Source organism: Fistularia commersonii, chromosome 17 (assembly GCF_037954325.1).
Source record: "Fistularia commersonii isolate RoL2024-O1a breed Wild chromosome 17, RoL_Fcom_v1.0, whole genome shotgun sequence".
In the NCBI taxonomy this organism is placed as follows: Eukaryota; Metazoa; Chordata; class Actinopteri; order Syngnathiformes; family Fistulariidae; genus Fistularia; species Fistularia commersonii.
Genome location: NC_141300.1, coordinates 5,495,967 through 5,516,152, shown reverse-complemented (window position 1 = coordinate 5,516,152; position 20,186 = coordinate 5,495,967). Strand labels below are relative to the sequence as shown.

At 46.0% G+C, this 20,186-nt stretch overlaps 1 protein-coding gene across 5 annotated transcripts in view; it reads left to right on the top strand.

The window, feature by feature from the left end:
- dusp8a (dual specificity phosphatase 8a) overlaps positions 1 to 14,974 on the top strand; it is a 43,977-nt gene extending 29,003 nt beyond the window's left edge. For 4 of the 5 annotated variants that reach the window (XM_086163615.1, XM_086163616.1, XM_086163618.1 and 1 more), the window contains exons 4-7: positions 10,102 to 10,268; positions 10,371 to 10,530; positions 10,893 to 11,016; positions 11,287 to 14,974. In XM_086163615.1, the coding sequence (XP_086019741.1) occupies positions 10,102 to 10,268; positions 10,371 to 10,530; positions 10,893 to 11,016; positions 11,287 to 12,547 (1,712 nt within the window). In that variant the 3' untranslated portion in view covers positions 12,548 to 14,974. Of the gene's footprint in view, positions 1 to 4,023; positions 4,805 to 10,101; positions 10,269 to 10,370; positions 10,531 to 10,892; positions 11,017 to 11,286 lie in introns of those variants that run through there. The other variant, XM_086163619.1, reaches the window with a different exon arrangement.
- The last annotated feature ends 5,212 nt before the right edge of the window (positions 14,975 to 20,186 follow it).

Here is a 20,186-nt window from a genome sequence, read left to right as displayed (position 1 = left end):
TCCTCATAATTCTTTACACATCCCGCTGTGTAAAACTGAAAAGTGACATAGATTATGAGATTGGAGTAAACACATCTTGCCACAGTTTTCCATCTCATTCCAGCTAAATTTGCAGCCCGCTGTGGGTTTCTAGATATTTTGTACGGTGCAGGAAGAATAGATGGCGACAACCCACACGCCACCTATGTGTGTGAAGTTTGACGTTCGGCACAGCCGTGCTCTGACACTTCTTCTGGTTCCCCTCACAGCCCTTTGGAGGAAGTCATGGGTTTATTGAAGTGCCTGTCCTGCACTTCCGAACGCCAAAATGCAGAACATCAACTTAGGGTTAAACAGAGCAAAACACCTGGCCACATACACACACCATTACCTACTGCACAATGAATGTCCCCTGCAAGTTGACCACATCATATCAGCACCCCCCCATTACTAATCTGCCCATCCATTTCTTCATCCCCTACTTCCATCCTCCCCTGGTAACTATCTCACCCCCCAGGCATGGCAGCTGTGTTCTCCTGTAGGCATTACATCACTGCAAGAGCAGTCTTGTTACTGATCCCCTGACAACCCGCACTATCAACACACCCCAAAGTGCATGGACAAACACACACACAATTTTACATGTCAGCACACATTCCCCTGTTTACATTTATTGGAGGAGAGAACTGTCCACCCAGTCCCAAAACACGACATTGTCTCCTTTGTCTTCCTACGACCTCGCTTCATTCAGTCCCTCGTGGCAGCGGCGCACACCAAGATGAACTCACACACACACGAACTCACGTCTTCATCATCCAAGGCGCCCTTATCTGGAGGATGACATCTCTCCTCCCCATGATATCCTGACAGATGATCTGGGGGTGTTGGATGACGCTCCTGTCACTGCCTGTCTCGTGGCAGAGGAGCGAGAGGTCATGCATTAAGAAAATGCATTTCCAAAAAAGTTTCTCTTTACTAACAAAAAAAAGAAACTCACATTATTTTATTCATGTGTGCATGCAGGTGTTGTTTTTTTTATTAACTGATGGAGATTACGCTTTCACAAAATAACTGTCTGGGAAGCACAGGTGTATTACCTCACCCGATGTGCTCAATAAGCAAGAATTTAAACATTTCATAACATGTATAAAAAAAAAATCAATCTTGCTCTTTCAGACCAAACTTTCAGAATGACTGTCAACTGTGCACATTTGGTCTTTTGTTTTCTTTTGTTTTTCATTCTAGTGATAAGTTATAATCCCTGCGTTGTTTTTTTTTAAAGACCTGTAAAAAATATACTTAAAAAGCACAGAACTCTTTATGATAGTGCCAAATTTAACAAATTGAACTGAATATGCTACAACTTAAAAAAAAAAAAAGCAAAGTGAAAAGCAGAACTTCTGGAAAACAGAATCTTGAATAGGAAATTGGGGGCGAAAGGACTTTCACTACTGATCTAGAGTGTTTTGAGTGAGTTCATAATTTTGAAGCAGCATGAGAAAGGACTGCAGGAACCATCGGAGTCTCAAAGATGTCATTTAGCACCCAATGTATTTTCATCCACGAGTGTACGGCACTAAATTTATAAACCGCATAAGATGTCATAGTGGTGAATTTCCTTGTTCCTTGTGTTCCTTCTGCAGCCGCAACCAGCCAGTTTGTATAAATGACAGCACCCAACGTCATGTACATGGGCAGCGTCGGCTGCGTTGCCGCCCCGCTCAAACACCTTTCCAGTTTAAAGACTGCCGACGGTGTTGTTCTGGTCCGCAAGTCTACTTTGGCCTTTACACACCTCTCTGCTTGTATGTTTGTGTTCACCTCGCGTTGTCCCAGTAACAATCTGTCTGCCATAAAAGTAGGCTGTAAATCTAAGAGATGTCCGGGTTGGGTGGGGGCGGGGGGTGCCCACAGTGACCGTAGCAACTATTTCTGTCGCCGCAGGGAACACATGTGCAGTCAATAAGAAGGCCTGGCTGTCATTTATAGTGTCTTGGCTCTAATCCTCTAATTAACACACCTACTATTCTGAGCCTTGTAACCCTGCTGAGGACCGGGCTGGGGGGATGGTGGGAGGAAAGGAACGGGTGCAAACTTTTGGCAAATTGACCATTAAAACATCAGTGGCTATTTTGTGTTGTTGCTGTTGGCTCACACCAGCATGGGGTTCACAGGTGTTAGGAAGTCGTGTGTTTCAAAGTAGGTTTATGGCTTGGAGCCACACAGGCAGAACGACCTGAAGTGACTGACTGAGGTGATTGTAGGGAGAATCCGCCTTTTAAATACGCAGGGGAGCCCCCTCGTTTCACCGGCTGGCAAATACGCGCTCCTGCGAATGAATAGCTCACTGAACATATCCATGAAAAGCCCAAATTGTCTTTGCAGAAAGGTGCAAATTAGAGGAACGTGCTCATAACGTTAAAAACAAAAAAGGTATGATCCAATGGAATGTGCCAGAACATTATTATTGACATGGCAGAACTTTTGACGGTAATAAGGCTATAATAACTGCTATAATTTTTTCTGTACTGTATTACTAATGTATAAAAAGCACCCTCTTTGTCCTTTAGTTGTAGAGGGGTTTCTCTCACATGTCTGCTGGTTCGCCTGCCTCTCCTAAAGGGTCTTTTAGGTTTAGTGCCTATTCCTATAGAGGAAGCTGTCCTGAGTAGAGTTTTTTGTACTACCAAGTCGTAATGGACACAGTGTCCTGCTGAAAGACTCCAGACCGAGGAGTGTATTCTGAGCTTGCGTGGGGGTGGGGGTGTCTGCGAGTGTGTGTTAATGTGCGTGTTTAACTTCATAAAAGACCAAGGGGTGCAATTTTTAGAGCTTATCCTTAACAACTGACCTATTTTCTCGCACTTGCTCTGAGTGACCCACAGTTGAACGGAGACTGACGTAAGATTGCTCTCAACCGGTTGTCATCATTCAGGGTCTACAGTGAGGAGATGAGGTCATTCAGTCAGTCAGCGGGCGGCTGGGCCCCCCTATCTAAACATCTTGTATAAGCTTATTTGCCAATATCTTTGGAGCTGTGGTCAATGACTTAATGTACTGAGGAGCATCTGACCTTCCTGGAATGCATTCAGTGTACCGTGATGTCTCAACGTGAAACTGAACAGACTTGGAAGAGACCGATTTTTCTTAGAATCGCAGCAGAAGAATGTCCCGACAGAGCCAAACCTGAGTGGATTTTTTATTAGTTTATTTTTTCGAGTACAAAATGTAATCCAATTGAACATAACGTCGAGTATTGTTTTCATTTTGAAAACTTTCTGTCTTAGTAAAAGTCGGTCTCTCCAGCAGACACATTAAGTCCTCTGCTGCTTTGCCTCCATAGCTGGACTTGTGGCCTACATGTTTGTCATTCCATAGTAAAGTACCAAGAGTCTGTGGTCTGTCAAATGGATAATAGCTGCTGAACCACAAGCTTGTTTGGTCTTCTCATCACCTCCCTCCATCCCTTTTCCCTCTTATTTCCTTCTCTTCATCTCCTCTGCTCCTCTCTCTCCTTTATAATTGTATAAGATAGAAATATCTCGTCTAAATACATCGACCAATGCAGGAAACACATACACTCTGCGAATCAGCCTTTAACCCAGCTAAATTTAAAGACGCCGTCTGGGTGACGGGGTTTGAAAACCCGACGCTATGACGCCTTTCAACCTTTCGAATTTCTGTCGGGGGAAAAAACTCTGACTTTGTAATTCATATGAAGTGAAGACAACCCTCTTGTCATACGGTGTCCTTTCTCTGATTAACCACGTGGTGACAGCTTATCCTTGTTGTCGCGCGCGTGGATCTGCTGAACGACACGATAGCCGTGTCTTCGCCCCTGTCCTTCCCTGATCTGCAGCTAGGCCCCCGAGGTGGGCGCATATTTGTTGGGTGAGTAAGGAATGTGGTTACATGCCTTAGACATTAGCTATGACGGAGCGCTGGCTCCACACAGAGAGGGAGGGTGCAGGAGGGAGGGAGGGCCAGATCTGAGCTCACGTCAAGTGAGCTCATTCACCCCCGAGCCGGAGGAGAGAGAGCAGCTCCGTCATCTTCATTGCGGAGAGGAGGCAGGGAGGAAGGGAAGGGGAGGAGTGTAAAGCAGCCAGCCAGCGAATGAGAGGCGGGCAGAGTGGAACAGCACAACAATAGTGGGCTGCTCTTCTGGCTGTGGATGCACAGAGACAGAGAGACCACTCAGCAAGACACACAGGCGCTCCACACCAGCTGCAGGCAGAATACAGCTGGCGCAGAGGCACAACAGAGCACTGGGTTCTGTCCATCCTCTTGCTCTCTGTGGCGGCAGACCGTCACGAAACCACAGAATTACAAAATATTGGCCTAAGAGCATTTTAGGAATTTTTGTGGTCATTGCATTCATGTAGGATTTTGACCGCAAGTGGACTTCTTTCGGGGCTTCTCGAGGAGTGGCTGCAGATAGATTTACACAAGCGGGCTTTGATTTGATTTTGTTTTTGCACGAGGTCCGTTTTCTGAAGGGGTGACCTCTCAAGTGTGGACTTAGGGATTTTTCTTATTTTTTTTAACTCTCACACTGTGGGTTTTCTCTCTGTACCCGCCAAGGGGAACACCTAAGCTGACTTTTTTTTTGTGGCAAAGCGTCGCTCCATCTCTGTGAGAAGGAGCACCAGAACTTTTCCCTGTGCGGGAGTGTGTATGTGCACGACGCGGAGGGTGTTTTGGGGGATGCCTCTGGATGTGGTGATTGCCCCAGCGGAGGACTGCTTCTGGCCAGAGCTGCAAGACTCAGACATGAGGCTGAAGATCAGGGTCCGTCGGATGAAGGAGGGGAGAGAGTTACGAGGTGTGTACCCCGTTGGACACACAAGGAGTGGTGTGTGTGTGTGTGTGTGTGTGTGTGTGTGTGTGTGTGTGTGTGTGTGTGTGTGTGTGTGTGTGTGTGTGTGTGTGTGTGTGTGTGTGTGTGGCAAGAAAAGACCTGCGAGATAATGTGCTTTTCCATGGTACATATTTAGAATATCAAGGTCTTACATTTAGCAATGTTAACTTGCACACACAAAAAAAAAAAACATTGTAATTTTTCACATAGAAAGGCATGCTTTTTCAGAAGTTTAGCTGAAAATAGAGGGGTGTATAGAGGGGAAAACCCTGCACAGCAGCAATTCACTGCTGACTACAAATGGGATCCCAGGTAATGAGGTATTCTAGCACAGGCACGCTGTAAATGAAAGTTAGATGTGAAGCGAATCTTAAGGCTGTATACCAGGATCAATAGCAGGATTTACTGCTACACCGGGCCAAAAGAATACATGGCGGGGAACGGGCCAAAGGCGCTAATTGATTTCTCACGTATTTGTTTGCACAGTTAATGTGTTTAGGAATAGAATAGGAAGGAGAAGGATTAGGAGGATGACATCATGAAGATGAGAAGCAGTGAAGAGGAAAGAGAGGAGAGAAAAAGGGCTCAGAGGGGAAGAATGAAGGCTGTGACCCGCGGTATGACATAGTGCTCATGCTCTCTCGGCCCGCGGTCATTGAGATGTAAAACTATCACAAAGACTCTTTCTCTTTCTTTTCGTCTGCTCCTGCTCTATCTGTCTTACTCCCTCTGGCTCTCCCACCCCTGCACACTGGTGTCTTGTGGAGATGATGTTATCAATATGTGTGCAGTGTGCACTGCAGGTGTTCAGCATAACACCTTTTCCCACAGAGCAACGGGGCAATGAAGGGAAACGGCGCAGTCACACATCTGCATGCTGAAAATTGAATTATCCATATAAATTAGGACATTTTAGCAGCGAGTGGTTTTAAAGTCTCTCTCTCTCTCTCTCTCTCTCTCTTTCTCTCTCCCTCACCCTCCATCCCTCCCTCCCCACAGTCAGCGTTTTGCTGCTGAATGTGTCAAACTCCAAAAAAAGCAAATACACCGTGTTTGCCATTCGCAGGTGAAAATAGAACCGCTTCTGTTACAGGTTATTCCGAGGCACTCGAACACATCGCCCCTGCAGCACAGACGAACAGTAACAGTCTACATAACAGCAGGCTGGATTGTCCGTTTTTGCAATAAAAACGTCCTGTTGCAACCGCAGTCATTCAGTGACATATTTACCACCGTCCCTTCACAAAGATAGGGGAACAATAAACAGTTTAACCATCAGCCAGGATGGTTTGTTAATCATACAGTTCCTCCCAACAGTCATCAACGTGATGGCTGCATAATAAGCAATGACCTCACCCTTCTATCTCATCCAGTGTGTCAATCCAAGGCTTTCTGACAGACGTGACTAACAACTGTCGACTCTTTTCCCCCCTAAAACACACACGCTCCCTCATGGCTCTGGGCTGCCTTTGTGGAGCTGAGTGGGACATGTGTGCAATGATGTCATGTTTTGGGGAGGGGGGGGTCACATTGAGATGCAAATGTCCCCTCATAGTTGAAGGGACAGCTGGAGGGCCATAGAGGATGGCGTCATGTCTCCCCCGATATGAACCGGAGAGGAGAGCGATGGTGGGGTGCAGGGGTAGTCATTCAGGCAGATCAATGCCTGCAGGCTGCTGAGGTGTGTGTGTGTGTGTGTGTGTGTGCGTGTGTGTGTGTGTGTCTCCACTCCATTAACAGACGAGTTAAAGAGGGCAACTGAGAGCTGTATGCAGAAATTGAACACATAGAGGCGGGTACGAAGGGGGGGGGGGGGGTGGGGGGGTGAGCTTTTATTGATGAGGCGGTCAATTGTACCAATAGCGGTGATGTAACAGCAGAGCTCCCATTAAGCTTAACGTCCCGGCAGGTGTTGTGTTGCTCTGTCCATTCACTCTATCTCCAGGATTCCACTTCCATTCATCACTCGGCTCTCTATTTCAACTGATACAATGCGAGCGCGCCGAGCGGCCTAACTTTAATCTGAATCCCTCCTGTGAAATACAACTTGAGTGTCCAGGAATGTAAATGGCACTGCTGAGAGCAAAATATAGTTTTAAAATAGGGAAATGAGTAAGAAGGGAAAAGGATCCTGAAGTCGCTCAAATCAGTGAACAAAGGAGGCCAAGTGCTCTGCTGCTCTGACTGGTGGGGGGAAAATGAGCAGTTGCATAAGTGATGAAGTGGGCAGAGGAAAACGGAAAAAGGAAGTAAGTGCTGGCTAGAGCTGCCAGTGGCGACACAGTGCCCTCTTTCCCGGCTGTTTGCTGCCTCCTTTTTTTTTTTCCGTAGCTTTACTGTTCCGAATTTGGTCATTCGCATCCAAGGCAAGTCAACTTTCCAGTCATGCAAATGGCTCAGGCATTCTTCTAAAGGAAATGTTTGAATAGCAGGAGTTCCATAGCTGATTGGAAACTTTTCTCAGAGAAGTAAACTTGTCGCTACTCAAAGTTCCCCTGTCTCGCAAGGTGACACCTCCTCACTAACATTGGCTTTATCTCTTAAATTCAAGGTGACGTGTTTCTGTCTGCTTATTATCATGCTTCACTGAAGGTGAACTCATCCTTCCCAGTTGATTTTCTGATGTCATCTTCATAGACAGCTGTACAAGTGTGTGTCACAGGGTATTTTTGGTGACATCAGGGTGAGTGTGCCATGTGATTGTGTGTTTGCTTTGTGTTCTAAACGCTGAAATCGACACCTGTGTCATCTGGTGCTTTTGGAGCTTTTTCCATGTGTGTTTGCGTGCGTGGGTGTTTGCGTGCGTGTTTGCGTGTGTGTGTCCGTGTGTTTTTTGTTGTGTGTGTGTGTGTGTGTGTGTGTTTGTACTCTGTTCCATTTTGACAAAGCTCAAGGTGACATGAGCCAACTGTCATCAGCATCACTGTTCTTACTCATCGTCATGGCAACTTAAAGTCGAGGCAGCTTGGGTGATGGGGTGACAATAACATGCTATCTTCTGTGTGACTAATGTCCATTAGCATCGGCCACGTCGAGCAGACTGCAAGGATGGTGTTGACGTAAGGTCACTGAAATGCAATAGCACTAAGAACAGCAAGCATGCCGATCTCTTATCTCTGACTTCAGCCTCCCACCATGCCAGTAACCCCTTACTCACTCTTCCACTTTTGCCTCGCCACTTTTCCTGCTCTTTTCTGTGTTTGCTTGACGCCAGATGAGGTCAGCTACATTAATCATGCCCGTAATTATTAATCCAGACGCAGGAGGATCAAACAGCGGGTTGGTATTTTTAAACAGTATGTTCATTCATGTGTTCACTTCCCCTTTACAACCGCACTTTCTCCTCTCCCGCTGGGGAGCGTCCTGTCTTGAGTCCTTCTAACAACTCTCTAACAATGTCCTCATATAGAAAAGGAAATGGTTAGAGAGTGACGTTAGGAGTTTCCTGTTGATTTAACTGTCTCCCGGAACACACCACTTCCTCACACCCCGTACAGTATATGCCTGTGGCCCTGGCTATATGCAGCACCGTTTATTTTCCTAACTTTCTGAGGTTCGCACGCATTCCACCCGAACATTTCAGGAAACAGCAGCAAGAACCAATCCGCCTCTGTTTTATCAATTAGCCATCGGTTCACAAAGAAGAGGTGGAAATCATCCAGTATCGAATTGTTCAATTGCAAACTATTTAGTCTACACTCCTGAGGCCAAACAGATAGATCAGAGTTGTGCTATCACAGCATTTCCATTTGACCTTCTGCCATGTTTCTTGTAAGTTAACTGATCACTCCTTGTGCATCTCTTCAACCCTCCCGACCCCAAGGAGCACTGATGTCATTGCTCTGCTAGTTGCCATTAATAGCTAGAATCAAACAGACCTTCTTCACATTGCTCTTAAAGGGACAGTGCATCTAAAATAGCACTGGGTCATGAGGATGCATCCAGCCTGCATGTGGCTCAGACGCTGCGTTGTTGCAAAATTCCTCATATTACCAAAGCTGCACTAGTTTTTCCTTTTTTTTTGCACACTGCCCGTATTCTCAATGTTGTATTTGTTGAGTTCACACAATACATGCTGCTGACACTGAGTTCTGTGTGTGTCAGCCAGCGTTCGCTGCATGAGGACTGCAGCTGGGTGTGTGTTTCAACGAAAGCCAGTGTGCTGTGTGTGCCACTTTAGTCCAGTGATGTCATGTCTCACACACACTGTTACTGTGACTTTTTACATGTATTTGTGTGTGTGTGTGTGTGTGTATGTGTGTGTGTGTGTGTGTGTGTGTATGTGTGTGCTTGTGTGTGTGTGTTTGTGTTATATTCCAGATTGGCTCAGGCAGTGCTGAACATAGATTAGGTTCTAATCTCCTTTCTGGGGCTCAAGGTTTCCTTGAAGCACTAGCTTCCTTTCTCCAGACTCCAAAGTGAGGTCATCACCCCCACCCTGTAGTTATACAACCACAGCTCAGCAAAGTAATGATGACTTTGGGTATTTGAATATGTATGTGTGTGTGTTTATGTGTGCACAAAAAAAAATTGACCGAGCTGAGTGTGCGTATTGAATTGAATTAAAATGAATTGTAGTCAGTGTAAGTGAATATTAATCACCTGATGCCGAGAAGATTATGTGATCAGATTGTCTTCTTTGTGTTTGTGTGCACATGTGTGTGCGTGCATGTGCATGCACAGTCTGGAATTGTGTGTGTGTGTGTGTGTGTGTGTGTGTGTGTGTGTGTGTGTGTGTACTTGCAAGGCAGTGTGGTTGTCAGGGGGATGATACTGGGCCTCTGTCCTGGCCCTGCACCTGTGGCCTCTCTCATTCCCCCAGCCTGACGCAATGCACTTCTACAGGACATGAGCTCATGCAGGAAACAGAGCCGCACGCACACACACACACACACACACACACGCATGGACGCACGCACACACGCACACACACATACACATACACACATCACATATGCCAAAAGTGGAGCCGCCTGCCTCTTAAAGGGCCAGGCACGCACATTCCTGGCCACCCGGCAGTTAACCTAACTCGCACACAGCAGAACAAGAAAGCCTTTTTTTGCTCCTGTTGCACTACACAGGACTCAGACATTGTAGCCCACTTTCACCTCTGATCGTCTATAGGGCCACTGTTCGCTCTGCAAATGGTCGTGCCTTGTTTTTTTTCCACTATGAATGCTTTGCAGACATTATGTCTGCCCACCCTGCAGAAAACCATTAGCGTAACTAACCAATTCTCTTGTTCTTCTCTTTCTAATCAGGTGGCTTTGCCGCTTTCTCCTCCTGTTTCCCGGGCCTGTGCGAAGGAAAGCCGGCCACTGCTTTGCCTATGAGTTTGTCTCAGCCCTGCTTGCCTGTGGCAAATGTAGGGCCGACTCGCATCCTACCCCACCTGTACTTGGGCTCACAGAAAGATGTCCTCAACAAGGTTTGTGTCTTGTAATATGCGAAGAAAATATGCAGTTTGCATAACTTTGAACACCTCATTATGTTGCCATGCAACCAATATGACTTACCTCTAAATTTGCAGGACCTGATGGCCCAGAATGGTATCACCTATGTGCTTAATGCCAGCAACACCTGTCCCAAGCCAGACTTCATCAGTGAGAGCCACTTCATGCGCATCCCAGTCAACGACAACTATTGCGAGAAACTGCTTCCCTGGCTGGACAAAACAAATGAATTTATTGGTAAGACAGCGGCAGAAACAAAAATTAATGTAACAACATACGCAGTGTTAGGTTAACAGATAAGCATAGCAGTACAAAGCACGGTCAACAATAGTTAAAGGAAGTGAACTTTTTCTAAAGTTATTTGTTGAAGAATCCCATGATATTCAAAACCTCACATCCTAACATTGTCACACTTGATAACCGCTCACGTGCAGCACAGGTAACAATAGCAGACGGTACAACACATCCGCTCAGATGACCCCCAGTACTCTTCCAGGAAATGTCAGTTTTGCTTTCAACGGTATTCGATTGTCTTTCGCACATTGTGTGCGCGGTGTTGTGTGCATGCGTATTCATCCCATGATGCTTCTCCCCAACAGACAAAGCTAAGGTGTCAAACTGCAGAGTCATTGTGCACTGCCTGGCTGGAATCTCACGTTCGGCAACCATCGCCATCGCATACATCATGAAGACAATGGGCTTGTCATCAGATGACGCCTACAGGTACGTGTGTTCCTCCCATCCGCCACCGGTCGAGCTAAGGTGTCATGCAGAGGAAAATGTCAACTAACTGTTGAAACGAGCGTTAAAGTGCTACCTTTTCACCTTCTCGGGCTTGATGAATTGTTTAATAGGTGCTAGGGAGTTTACAAAACCCTGGCAATATTGCCACTCACTGTGGTGCAATAAAACAGGAAATTCTATGTTTGAGTAATTATTCGTCAACAGGTGACGAATAATAACCCTCATATCGTGTTCCATTTTTCCTGTCAGGTTTGTAAAGGACCGAAGACCGTCCATATCACCCAACTTCAACTTCCTGGGTCAGCTGCTAGAGTTTGAGAAGGACCTGCGGCTACTCCAAGCTTTAACCTCAAGCTCTGATGACAAGATCCCTGAAGGCAACTCAAAGCAAAACTCAGAACTAAACGGGGTCAACGCAGGTTTCGAGCTGAACGGTCACCACAGCAACGGTGACTTCTCCGCGGCAGAGCCACAAATTCCAACGGAATCCAAGCTGCTGTCGCCCACCTCCCTCCAGCAAGGCTTTAACGGCCTGCACCTCTCAGCAGAGAGGATCATGGACACGAACCGTCTCAAACGCTCCTTCTCTCTGGACATTAAGTCCGTCTACTCCCCGAACAGCCCCCACTGCCCGAGCATAGCTCCCACGCACTCTGAAGACGTCCCCAAACTTTGCAAACTCGACAGCCCGGGAACAGGCACCTCCAACGGCGTCTGCTCCCAGTCTCCCGTCCTAGACAGTCCCTGCTCCTCTGACTCCCCGTTCCCCTCACCGGGCACCGGCGGCAGCATCGGCGGTTTGGGGGTCGGCGGAAGCGAAGGGGTCCATCGGTCGACTTCCTTGTCATCCAGAACCAGGAGAAAACCCAAGCACAGCGCCGCCACTTCCCCGGTCCACTTCCAACAACACCACCACCACCACCACCACCATCACCCCCCCCAAACCCTCAGCTTATCGCTGGAGCACAATAGCCCCGGCCTGGATGAGAACCTAAAGGGCTCCCTCCTCCTGTCACTCCCCTCTCTGCCCACTGTGGGATCTGGGGCCATGTGGACCAAACACAGAGACACTGTCCAAGCCACCACTCCCGTCACACCCGTCACTCCCACCACAGATGCCCCGTGGCACATCGGGGCGGAGGAAGGTGGTGAGGGAGTGATGGAGGTCGGGGGAGGTGGGGAAAGCGGGGGAACGGAATCGTCGGTGAGGTTCGGTAGCAGCTCGGCGTACGTGGCGTTCGGGTGCAGCGAAGGGGTGCGGTTACGAGACAAGCCTCAGAAGGAGAAGCCCTCGGCGCCGCTGAGAGACAAGCGGGAGACCACGTCGTCTCCCGCGGTGACCATGTCCAGCAGCATGAACAACAGCGGGACAGAGAAGCAGTTCAAGCGACGGAGCTGTCAAATGGAATTCGAGGAGAGCATCGCAGAGACGCGATCCAGAGAAGAACTGGGGAAGATTGGAAAGCAGTCGAGCTTCTCCGGGAGCCTGGAGATCATCGAGGTATCCTGACAGATAATGGATCTGACCGGTGCCCACCCTCAGGAGCAAAATGGACTCTGCGAGAAGGGACGCATGAAAAGGTCATCCAAAGGGGAGCCAGAGAGGGGTTTCTTTTGTGCTCGCTATACAGACAGTGTTAAAGACTCCTGCTGAGGGAAGGACAAAGCAGAGACTAAATGTGAAGAGGTTAGCGGGCAAACTTGCCTCGGCACCCGGACGGACAGTGAGATGAGGTGCGCGGCAGACCATGACCATCCCGGACTCTCGGAAAAATCTGAAGGAACACGCGGGGGGGGGTGGGGGTGGGGGGGTTGGAGGGTGGCTGTAGGTACTGACACTCTTCATTATCTGACTGAGATCTGTCACGTCATAAAAGAACGACCCAGATCGCGTGTCTTGTTGCATCATAATTATATTTTAAAAAATTGACGGAGTTTTGACGCAAACTGCTTGCCTGTGGACAAATGTAGAGTAGCTCCAGTGAGTGTATAGCTCGTGATTTGACCCCCTCCCCCCCCCCTCACGCTTTGCCCCCGTGTCAGAAAGCCTCAGAACCTTGCACGGCTCCGCCTGCGTCCTGACCTGACTTTGGTAAAACACTAGCCGTGTCCTCTCCGTCACCACAGCACAAGGCGGAGACAGAAGCCGCTGAATCCCTCCCTTTAAACAAGGACTCCGGAGCAGTGACACGTCCAAAAAAAAAAAAAAAAAAAAAAAAAAATACAAGGATGGAGCCTGCATTTTAACAGCAATGATGAAAACAAGACTTTTATTTTGAAGACTCTTCCACTCCCACAGAAAAGTCCTTTCAGACTCCGGCCCCCTGTCTTTCCAGTGTTAACAGCGTGGTTGGACTGAGGCTTTGGGATGGCGACAAAGGTTACTGGCCCTCTTTTAAAGACCCTCCCCACCCTCAAACCCCATGCCTCCAGTCACCACTAATGGTCGCCACTGAGCATGCACCACAAAAGGACAGACAAATACTATATATACAATGAATACAATGAATATATATATAGCAATTTTAATGGACTTTCATGGACATTTTTGTTCGGTTATAGTTTTAATTTATTGTATTGGTTCATTCTGGTAATGAGAAATAATATAATGTTTTGTGGATTTATTTTGTTTTTCTTTTGTTGAATTATTATTATTATTTGCTGTATGATATTTATAAACACTCATACAAATACACACATTCAAGAAATTCAAGCAAGCAATATGTGCTGTTCCTTCTTCGGGGAGAGTGATGTATGACTTTAAAATGCACTTTTCTGCTTTCTGGTAATCACGTTCAGTTACCGATCACACCATCACCGTAAGATGCTCTGAAAGCCAGGTTCCGAGTGTGGACAGCCACTGTTTGGTGCGTTTATCTTAAAGGACTGAATCTCCTTTTGGCTCCTCCGCTGTGTGTATCTAAGAATTTATTCACTCACTCACAGCAAAACCTTTCCTGCCAGTTTCACGAGGGTTCCGCATAAAACAACATTATGCAAACAAATGCACGCTCTCACGTGTGAGCGCAGCGTCCTCTCCGAGCCAGCACCAGTTCGTCACGACCCCCGGCGTGCCCCACCAAAGCCGAAAAACCAACTCACGCACCGACATTGTTAGCACTTACACCTATACTCACACAGGTAAAGCGTAGACCCTACACACACACATACATACACACACGCTCACATACACACACACCCTTTGTTCATTCTCAGGGGATCTTTCAGTGAGCCAAGCCCGGTACTGGGTACACAGCTGCTGGTACATCAGCACAATGCATGTAAAGCACCCACGCTTTCTCTCTTCTCAGTCTTTTTATTGCTCTTTTTTTCCCAAAGCTTTGATAAAAACAGCTTAATAAAATTGAAAGAAAAAAACACTTCTTCACAGATCTTCATGTTGTGGGGTGAGATATGAAAATGTTGCCCTCCTGGTGCGAGATGGTTATTTATTTTTTAATGTAAAATGTGTTTTTTCCTTTGACCATCGAGTAGATTATTCTTCCTGGTGACCTTTGACCTTGTGCTGCTGCAGCTTCAGTTAAGTTCAGCTAGATACCTATGCCCCCCAACCCCTCCCCACCCCCGGCTCAATCAACCTCTCCTCTCCCTCCACCATATATTTTTGAAAAATGTTAGACTTATTTATGACATGTAACAGAGATGATGCAGGCTGTCCCATTTGCTAAATCTGTTGTTACTGAATTATTATTATTATTATTATGATGATGATCATTATTATTATTTTTATGTTGTTGTTGTTGTAAATAGCAACACATCTAAGAACACTGATGAATTTAGGTGAGTTTTTAAAAGAAAATCCTGATACCTTGGCTGCTTGATGCTAAAATACCTCAGGTTCTATTGAAAGGCTTTTCCTTCCCCTGTACATGTTTTGTGAAAATGAGACAAAAATACAGACATGGCAAAATACAAACTTTTCCTCTGCTTCTTCTTCTTCTTCTTGTGTGTTCGCGTGAAACTCGGGTCTGGGAATTCCAGCGAAACTCGCCTCATTACGACAACCTACGTCCCGCGGTCTTCTGATTGATTTTTTTTTTGTTTAACAAGGTCCGATACGACCACAAAACAAAGACTATTGATTTTTTTTTTCCCCTCAAATAGAGCCACCGCCACATGGCTCCGTCGCGGACAGGATGGTGAATTATTTAGTGCAGATGATGAATTCAGAATTGCTTTCCGGTGAGACGAGCTCAGCGTTATTCTGAACCAAACTACAGCCGGGACTTCTCTGTCAGGTCATTAGCAAAATAAGGAATACTATATTTCCAATTTTATTTAAGTGGCTGCCTTCTGACAGCAGCCCCTGTGGTCTGACATTAAAATATATTCAAATCACAATTTGAATAAAAACATGCATATAAATTGATAAGGATTACTCCAAATTTCCTGTTCTGGTTTGTTTTTCCTCATTTCCAGGGAAAGGCTCCGGTGCCTCTCTGGTAATATAACCTGCCTGTTTCTTGTTACTTTTAACTTGCGTTCCCAGTTCCAGGCTAATACCAGGGTTTTCAACAGTAACTTTTGGAGGCTAATAAATCAGTAATTTTTTTCTTGCAGGAGTGATATTTTTGACTTGTTCTAAATCCTGTCGAATGTAGTTAAAGAAAAGAAAAGCTACAGCTTGACTCTCTTTTTAGACTTTAATCTAAAATTATGATATCGCAATATTCCATGACAAGACACTCATTGTTGATGACGAGCCTTTTGGGAGTTTTGGTGGTTTTTATTTCAAAAGTAATCTACATTCATAAAAACGGTTTATGACAGCTCACTGAAATGATGGAGTTGAAGGAAATTTGGAGCCCCCGTCATCGACAGACAGTTAATAGAAGGACTGGAAAGGGGAACGGGACATGGGCAGTGTGTTCATGTGTAATAAAGGGAGGTGTGAGCCACACCTCTGAGGATCATCACACTCTTTTTTTCCCCTGTCTTCTGTCAGATTGACTCATTGTCTGGTATTAACCTCTGCTTCCTCTTTTGGAGCCCAGCACGCACACACACGTGCAGGTTTCCAAGTCTAAAGCCCTCTACCTCTACCGTGTAGATGGTGTGTATGGGCAGAAGGATGTGAGGGCGGTTGCTCGCAGAGTGCTGTTTGCCAATGATGTGATGTGTTTGAACTGCTCTCACCTCCGGGGAATGGGAGGATGAAGTGACGGAGCCGTGTGTGAGAAAGAGAAAGACAAAGAGAGGTATTTGCCCTCAGAGAACAGAGTGCAGACCCAGGTTACAAAAAAAAAAAAAGTCCAAATCCAGGGGGCGGCAAAACCGCTGCATCCCCCTCAATGGGGGCTCGGCAACAAAAGCAGTTTTAGTTTCATGATGTCATGATGGAATTTCACCTTGTCCAGCCAAATAACATCTCTTCGCAAACAAAGCAATGGTTGGCAGTCCCAGAACAACCAGTGTGTTGTTCTGGGACTGGCAAATAGAGCAAATCCTTTAAAAACATACACACACACACAAACACACACACAAACACACTCAAAACCGCTCAGCCCTTGAACTTTTCTGGTGCCACAATGCTGTCTTAATGAGCATGTCAGTGAGTCCAATAGGAGACAGGCAGAGGTAATAGCATTACCAGCATCTCCAGCTGAGACCCATGCCTTTTGTGTGTGTGTGTGTGTGCGTGTGTGTGTGTGCGTGTGTGTGTGTGTATTGAGATGCTTAATTTAAGACCGCCATGGGAATTCCCCCAAAACAGAACCAGTAAAAGAATACATTGCATGATATGACAGTGTGCACACTCTCGCTTTCAATACCGCGTGCACAACATGCGGCAGGAACAGCACGAACAGCCTTCCCAGCATGTGGACGAGTGTATTTATCGCCTGGATCATAACGGATAATCCTGTCACAATATGTCTTCTCTGACGGTGTATTTTTGTTTGACAGGGTGCCCTCACCTTGTCTTTTACAGGCCTGCATCTCAGATAACCTGCTTTTCCTCCTCTGTGCAGGTGTCCTGTTGTCCATGTGCGATCTCAACACACTGAAATAGATATCTGGATTTAATTTTCCCTCACCTTCTTTTAGCCTGCATCGTCCTTATCTTGTATCTCTTCATGTTAAACATATTACCCTGTAGAAAAGTTCTTTATTACCTAGATCTGTTCCCAAGCAGCAGTATCATGTTTACTCCTGTATTGTTACACTTCTTATATGACATCACCCCACACATGTAAAGCTGCACCACGTGAATAAATGGAGTGTGCTTCCTCGTCAACCCTCTGGATGTTTATAAAAGTGAAAATAATTTTTCCTCTGTTGATCTGGCCGTATTGCATTCTGTGACTGGTGCATATTCTGTTATAAGCATGTTAGCCATTTATATGTAATAATAGGTATCTGGCTTTGTGTGATGTGTGTGTGTGTGTGTGTGTGTGTGTGTGTGTGTGTTTGTGTCTGCGTGTGCTGTGTGATGTACACAGAGGGATGAAACAGACAGAGAAAGGGCCCCCAAGTCAGTCATGCTGTCATGATAATGAGGTGTGTTCATTTATATGCCCATCTTTTTATGACTCTCTGGTTCCTCAGCTAATGAGGTCCACCAGCATAGATCATCTTGAAAAGAAGGTGTAAGTATAATAACGATCATAATAATAACAATAATAATATAATTATAATGGGTGCCATGACATCACAATGGTTAGCGCTTTCATGACCATGAGTGCAGGATAAGCTGTTAAGATAATGAGTGAATGAATGAATGAATGAATGAATGAATGAATGAATGAATGATACAGGCTGGCCCTGTGATTGACAGGTGACCGATCCAGGGTGTATCCCACCTCTCTCCTAATGACAGCCGGCTCCAGCCTCCATCTCCTTGCATAAGCAGTAGATAACGGACGGATCATACGGGTCTAATGGCGGTGGTAGTCCTCCATTATTTTCAAATTATTTAGTCATCAAAGTCCTTTACATTCTGAATATCAAAAAGTCCCCAGATTACTGAAATGCAGTTAAGAATATTTTTTGTAAGACAGTAAAAAAAAAATGGATTTAAAAATTCTGCATCTAATTAGTTTTCCCCAAGTGAGGGCTAAGTTATTGATGGCTTCCAGGTAAAATCTGTGTTTGATACTTTGGCAGCAGAGAGAAGAGTTGCTGAAAGGGAAGAGCGATGTCCTTCAGGATGTTACCGTCTCTGCGGAGGCAGTGTGATCTGTAAATATCTTCGTGTGAGGGAGAGGCAGAGGGAGCGCACTTATTTTTTTCTAATGTGTTTATTACCCAGCGGAGAGCTTTCCTGTCTGCTGCTGTCTGTTGACGTTCCATGCGGTTTCGCAAAATGTCACGATACTCTGTGTGTAGGTGGCTCATCCGCTTGCTTTTTTACATCATAAAAACAAGGAGGTTTTTTTTTTTTTTTCACCCGCTACGTCTTCTGCACGGATCAGATGAGCTGCTGTTTCTGGCCGCTATCGGTACATGCGCACGGCTCATGCACAGATCTTTACTGTCGGTTGACTGATCGATAACGATGGAAAAACGGGCCATGTGTTCGTGTACCTGCCTCATACCACCACCGCCGCAATGAAGTCATGTCGAAATTCTCCGTTCTGGCAACACGTGAAATGGAAAGTCATAAATCTATCATTACAAAGGTGATTCACCGAATTTGACAAACAACCAAGTGATATTTCAAATCAATCTGGTCGGGCTGCTCGGTGTATTCCGCTCCTGAGTCAGAAAAAAGAGCCCCACGGCAGCACCTCTGCAGGGCGTCCACGTAGCTTGTTGTTAGATACCGTATATGAGTTGAATCACATGCAGTAATTAAAATATCTGTTCTTTAATTCAACGCTTCCAGACACCAGTAACTCTTTTTGGCACGCTCAGCAGCCAGACAGACAGCATGGGTGGCCCGTCAGCCTCATGCATGCATCTGGCCCGCCTGTAAGACCCGATCCCATCCTTAAAACAAGTCGATGAAGTGTAAGATAATGATTTTTTTTCCGATTGCGCGGAACATTCACCGAACTGGATGTTCTGTTGCCGTTGAACGATCAGTCAGTGTTGTCAACAAGTCTTTTTTTAAATATGAATAGAGAAACGGTAAATGTATCGGACTAGCGTCTTTAACATATGAACATAATCCCGCAGACTTTCCTCGCCAGCCTTGTTAGTAAAATTTCATTTGCGTTGGAATATGAGCTACTTGTTTTCAAAATAAAAGAAAGCGCAGGAGTGTTACTGATGATAAACGGTGTGTTGGACAGCTTGAAAATTCTTGAATATCAGCCCCTAAAATAAGTCGATGTTTTCCCACTGACAGAAAGAGCCATTGTAACACGGTCTAACCCTCACAGATCCTGCAAGTCTGCACCAGTTGTCCGGGGAAAGTACGCCAAACATTATGTCATGAGAGAGAGACTGCACACTAAGCCCCTCGTTTTTTATTGCGTTTCAAATTATTAATTCAACGTATTTGCACGATAGACTCATCAGAAGGTGGTGCGCGGCCGCTCTCGCTGCACCTCCAAGAACTCAGGAAAACATCCCTTCATTTTACATGTTTGCTTACAATAATGGAGAGAAATCCCAAGGCAATCACAAGGGATTTACGTCACGCACTTATTTCACGTTTATCATTTCTTTTGATAAATCTCACCTAGTAGATTCCATGTGTGTGTGTCTGTGTGTGTGTGTGTCTGCTACTTTTACGTGCGCAGAATACACAACAGGAGTGGGCTTCATGCTGATGAAGCTCATTCTCGGTGTATATTTGAACACTCCCGAGTGCGTGTTGCCCGTGTGTGTCCGAGTGTGTATCCTCCCTCTCGCACTGGCTGATGGCTACCAGACGTATTCGGGCTGAGGGGCAGCCTGGCGCCTGCTCCCAGGCCTTCTATATGGAAACACTTAGGAGCTGTTACGTCAGTACGCTGCGGCGCTCTCTGCTTTTCCATACACACACACACACACACACACACATATGCATCTTAGGTCTACTCAATACACATTTCACAAAGCGTGCCTACTTAGTGTTTTTCTCTGCCCTGCGTTGTTCGCGTTCACACACGAGTACATATCCACTGCGACGTTTCCTTGCTCGACAGTTGCGTCAGCAGAGAATTCCACACTTTTCCATGCGTCACCAAGCATGACTGACT